Below are 6,144 nucleotides of genomic sequence, written 5' to 3' on the forward strand. Positions count from 1 at the left end.
TGATTTCATTGGATCAATCAACATACATGATACATCATACATGGCAAGTTGAGGTATCATTTAACAGACAAATCAACAGAAAATAGATAGTGGGGTTGCTAGTTAAAAACTTAAAATGACCCCCTAACATTAAGGGAGTGAATCAAAATTTTGAAACTTTTGAGAGAAAAATCAAAATGACTCCAAACCTTAGGTTATGGGTCACCAAATACCCCATGGCAGCCTAGTAGCCCCCCAATTGCAGGTTAGAAGTTGAATGTGAGACATGAGAGAGTAAATCTTTATACCACACATCTAACCACTAAAATACTTAAGTGATTGTACTAAATCATGCATACTAAATATATATTTTGCTAGTAGTCTAGTAACTTTTTTTATTAAGATTTTTTTTTTTTAAAGAATAATAAGTATTTTTAACACACACATACACAGGGAGAGAGAAAAAGGTTTTTGAAAGAAACTTACAATAGTGTATATCCAAAATGGCCTAACTCTTGGATACATAGCACAGGCTTTAAACTTCTTTTACTTATACTCATTTTTCAATGTGAGATTAACCCACTATTTTTTCTTTTGAGAATAATAAGTATTTTTAACAGATGCATACATGGGGAGAGGGGAAAATGTTTTTTAAAGAAACTTACAGTGGTATATATCCAAAAGGGTCTAACTCTTGGATACACAGTACAGACTTTAAACCTCTTTTATGGGGAGAAGGAAAAATGTTTTTTAAAGAAACTTACAGTGATGTATATCCAAAAAAGCCTAACTTTTGGATACACAACACAGGTTTTAAACCTGTTTTACTCACACTCATTTTCCATTGTGAGATTAACTCACTATTTTTTATTAAGATAGAAAGAGAAAAAAAACCATTTAAAACCTTAATAAAAAATTAAATAATTTTTTAATGTAAAAATTTAAATAGGTTTTGAACTCTTTGACCATTTAGTTAAAAAAAATGATGTGATTCTTTCTAAGAAATTCTTTCCTTCAAAAACAAAAAGAAAAGAAAAAGGAAAGGGCATGATTACAATTGGCTAGGGGTAGCTCTAGTGGTAAAAAAAATTCAAATTCCGGCAAACTGTACTCTACTCTCCCTCTCTTACTCTCTATCCAAATTGCCATTATGGTTGGAGTTCCAACTGTAATCATGCCCCCTTTTTTTTCTTTTTTCTTTTTTTTTCTTTTTTTTTTTAACTTTTAAGTATCCTAAAATCTATTAATACTGTCATATTTCTTTCATTTCTCCTTTATTTTGTATTTTATTTTTGTTTCTAAGAGAGAGAGAAAGTAAAAATTACCAAATGACTTGTAGTTTTCAAACTACAAGTTGAAATGGCCTTTAACAGCCATCTCATTAATGGGCATATAAAAAAGAGCTTGAATCCCAATGCTACATCATGTTAACTTATGGGTCCATGAGAAACTGTGAATTTAACCCATTTGTTTCATTGGACCAAACTCATATGAATAGATAAAATTGTGTTATTGTCTTCCAAAGTGGTGCTTCCGACTGATGATATTGCCCTAAATTAAGGGTTTTACACTTGGAATTACAACTTATTTTAATTTAAGGTTAAAAAAAAAACCATATAATAAAAGAATTCATCATTTTATTAATTTAAATTTTGAATTTATATTTGATAGGAAAAAAATACATTGCATTAGTCTTAGATACAATCTAAGAAAGTACATGGATTTGATTCCTAATTACATTCTAAAAGAATTAAAATTATATGATAAAGCTTAATGTACAAATCAGTAATCTAAAATTGAAGATTAAGTTACAGAGTGAGAAGATGTTCAACACCCACCATGCCCAGTCTTCTAGAAGCTTTTGGTAATAGAATTTAAGTTTCATCTAAACTTGGACAGTATACTATCCTAGTAATTAATTAGTCACACAATATTTTGGTTAATAGAGTTTCATCTAAATAAATTATTATCATAATAAGAAAAAATCACACAATAAAAACTATAGGTATGATAGGCTCAGTAGTATATATCTATATATATGTTGGGCCGGGGGCCAATCCGAGGACATCTAGTAGTCCGAGGACGAGTAAACGTTATCATAGAAATCCGCATTAGTGAATGAAGAAATGGGGTCTGGTCATGAGGGTTCAGGAAGGTGGTTCGAAGAGGAATGCCTCCTCGGCTAAGCAAAGCAGAGGTTAGAAGGTGTGGTCTGCCATCCAAAGCAACCGGGAGATTCTATTGATAAGGATACACATCATGAAAGCATAGGACAAAGGGGAACTATGAAATATCTAATAGAAAGTTGCTACCACCACATTGAATGCTCTATAGCTAACTCTCTGACCGCATTAATGTGGAAGTGATATTTGAACAGTAATTTTAAGCCTTATATCTACTCCCAAAGACATCAAGAAGGTACAGATGGAATAGGGATCAACACCAGAAGCCTGGTCTACACGTGGAGGGTGGAGATGAAAGAAGGAAGACAATATAAAAGAGAAAGAATACAATGAGGAGGGGGGATCGAAAAAAAAAGGAAAAACACTTTAACAACAGGAACATAACTTGTAATCAAATTCAAAAGAGATATATATAAGAACACATCTCCTCGGATTGTGCCAATGACGATTTTCTTTGGATAAAACCTGTTTAGCTTTGCTTTTAGGTCATCTAGACCCACCATAATTGTTGTCCAATTCATTAGAGCCTAGTTTTTTGACCCACTTTCTACAAATTCATTGTATTGAGCTCTTTGGGCCAAGATCTTTTTGAATCTTGGACATGGGACTCAAATTGGGTCCTTACAATCGGTGGTGTCTATGGGGATTTCTTGTGTTGTAGTGAGTTTAACGCTTAGTTATAGTAGGTTCAGGTCTGAATCGGGAGGAATCTACGGGATCCCAATGTCAAGATCATTTTCTCAATCTTGAGTGAAGAATGGATCAAGAAGTTAGTGTGCATACTACCCATACTAGCAGGAGCCAGTCTCGAAGTGGGAGCCACATCTCTCATGAGGAGAATACCAGAACCATGCAACTAGAGATTAATCGTCTGAGAAGGAGGTTGTATCACAAAAGACAAAGACAAACTCTTTCCAATTCTGACTTCTCTTCTGACGATGATAGAGATGGCAGTTACAGGCCCAGGTCAAGGACTCTCCCCAGTAAGTCTTTCTCATGTGATGAGGACAGCCACCATGAACGCAGAAATAAGAGCTCGTCTTGCAAAGGCTTGGGAAATGACTTTATAAGCAAAGCGTTAAACCAAATTTTCAAATCGCCTTTCACACGCAAAATTGAAGGAGGAAAACTCCCTTGGTGGTTTACTCAACCAACATTCACCATGTACAATGGTTGAACAAACCTTGTAGAACATGTGAGTCACTTTAACCAGAGGATGGCTGTTCACTCCAAGAACAAGGCCTTGATATGCAAGGTGTTCCCATTCAGTTGGGGGCCTGTGGCAATGAGATGGTTTGATGGCCTGGGAGGAAGTTCTATTGATTCCTTTAAGGAACTCACTTGGGCGTTTGGATCTCATTTTGTTACTTGCAACAGAGTTCCTCGGCCTTTGGACTATTTGTTATCCATGACCATGCGAATGGGGGAGACCTTGAAAATATACTCCAACAGGTACTGGGAGATGTTCAATGAGATTGATGGGAATTTCGATGACATAACTATAAGGACTTTCAAGGTTGGCCTACCCGCCGAGCATGATTTGAGAAAGTCGTTGACTAGGAAGCTTGCTAGGAGTGTACGTTAGCTCATGGACCATATTGACGAGTATAAGCAAGTTGAGGAAGACCAACAACAAGGGAAAGGAAAGTCTAAGGTTATCCCTCAGGATAGGAGGGATTTCAGGTGGGACAGATACAACAATAATTGGCCCCGAGGGGACTTTGCTGGGCAGTCAGGGTCTATTGTTACTTAGGTGGTTGGCATAATGTTCAGGGAACCAATGCATCAGGTCTTGGAAAAGATTAAGAATGAGTCATACTTTAAATGGCCAAATAAGATAGGAGGAGACCCTATGAAGCGCAATCAAAGCCTTCATTGCCAATACCACCAAGAGCGAGGACACACCACAGAAGATTGTAAAAATTTGTGGAATCATCTGGAACAGCTGGTCAGAGATGGAAAGTTAAAGAAATTTCTACATCAACCGAGTGGGCAAAGCAGCCAGGCGGGATCCAGATCTCAAAGAGATACTTCTTCAAGGCCATCTTTAGGCACAATTAATGTCATCCTCGTCGCTCCAAGAAGGACTGGTTCTTACCCCTCTAGGGTAATGTTTGTAACTCCGCCACCTGCGGAGGACTCCAACCCTGAGCCGAAGAGGGCTAAAATGGAGGTCCGACCAACATTGAGTTTCTTGAATGAGGACAAGGTTGGAACCCTACAGCCACACGATGATGCCCTAGTAGTCACCCTCAGGATTGAAGGGTATGATGTGAAGAGGGTGTTGGTAGATCAGGGAAGCGGGGCAGAAATCATGTACCCTGATTTGTATAATGGGCTAAACTTGAAACCTAAGGATTTGACAGGTTATGATTCACCCTTGTTAGGCTTCGATGGGAAAGTTATTGTTCCAAATGGTTAGATTAGATTACCGGTGCAAGTAGGTTCGGAAGTGGTGGAGGTGGACTTCATTGTAATGGATGCTTACTCCCCCTGCATTGCCATTGTGGCAAGACACTGGTTTCATGCCCTGAGGGCTGTTTCTTTCACCTTGCACTTGAAAGTGAAATATCCATCCAAGGACCAGATTCAGGGCCTTATAGCAATTAAGGATTTCGATGTTATCCATGGATGCAGAATCAGGAGGGGCAAAGTGTGAGAAGTTAGAGAAGAATGTTATAGATGATGATTCGGAAAAATTTTTCAAGTCGGAGCTCAGCTGCCTCTTCAAGAGAAGAAAGAGCTGATAGTGTTTCTCAAGAGGAATATTGATGTGTTCGCATGACGTGCTTACGAAGCTCCTGGGGTGGACTCAAACTTCATTTTCCATCATTTAAATGTCAACCCGGCTGTCGTCCCCAAAAAGCAACCACCTCGGCATTCATTAAAGAGCATTTTGATGCTATTAAGGACGAGGTGATCAAACTTAAGCAAGCCGGGGCTATTAAAGAGGTGTTTTACCGTAAGTGGCTAGCCAATACGATAGTGGTGAAAAAGAAGAGTGGAAAGTGGTGAGTATGTGTGGACTTCACAAATTTAAATAAGGCCTGTCCAAAAGACCCTTTTCCCATGTCTCGGATAGACCAGCTAGTTGATGCAACTGTAGGCCATCCTCGGATGAGCTTTTTGAATGCCTTTGAGGGATACCATCAAATACCACTGGCTATGGGTGATCAAGAGAAGACGACTTTTGTTACTCTTACTGGAAATTACCACTGAAAGGTGATGCCCTTTAGATTGAAGAATGCAGAGTCTACCTATCAAAGGATGATGACTAGAATGTTTGAGCCATAATTAGGCATAAATATTGAGGTTTATATAGATGATATGGTGGTGAAAAGTAAGGTAGTGTCCAAGCACATGGGAACCTCGGGAATATTTTTGAAATACTAAGGAGACACAAACTGCGCCTCAATGCTTCCAAGTACTCCTTTGGCGTGGAATTAGGTAAATTTCTGGGCTATATGGTCACTCATCGTGGAATTGAGGTCAACCCTGATCAGATTAAGGCAATTAACAGTTTACAACCACCTCGAAATCCCAAAGAAGTCAAAAGATTAAAAGGAATGACTACCGCTTTGAACCGATTTATCTCTCAGTCAACGGACAGGTGTAAACCTTTCTTCCAGTTGTTGAATAAGTGGAAGAGATTTAAGTGGACCGAGAAGTGTGTCTTGGCCTTCCAGTAGCTCAAGGAATACCTTTCTCTACCACCTGTTATGTCTAGGCCCGAGGTGGATGAGGTTTTGTTTGCTTACATTGGTGTGACTTCCTATGCCGTGAGCTTGATGCTGATACGGGTTGATAGTGATTTGCAAAGGCCAGTTTACTATGTGAGCAAGTTCGTGCATGAGGCAGAAGTTCATTATTTACCAGTAGAGAAGGCCATTTTGGCAGTGGTACATGTTACACGTAAATTCCCTCACTACTTCCAAGCTCACACAATTGTAGTTCTAACCCAACTCCCCTTTCAGTCAATACT

At 38.6% G+C, this 6,144-nt stretch overlaps 1 protein-coding gene across 1 annotated transcript; it reads left to right on the forward strand.

The window, feature by feature from the left end:
* The first annotated feature begins 3,750 nt into the window (after positions 1-3,750).
* LOC126701079 (uncharacterized) lies at positions 3,751-4,909 on the forward strand. Its single transcript, XM_050399217.1, has 3 exons — positions 3,751-3,845; positions 3,936-4,579; positions 4,800-4,909. The coding sequence occupies exons 1-3, from the start codon at positions 3,751-3,753 to the stop codon at positions 4,907-4,909; spliced, it is 849 nt and encodes a 282-aa protein (XP_050255174.1).
* The last annotated feature ends 1,235 nt before the right edge of the window (positions 4,910-6,144 follow it).

Source organism: Quercus robur, chromosome 9 (assembly GCF_932294415.1).
Source record: "Quercus robur chromosome 9, dhQueRobu3.1, whole genome shotgun sequence".
NCBI lineage: Eukaryota > Viridiplantae > Streptophyta > Magnoliopsida > Fagales > Fagaceae > Quercus > Quercus robur.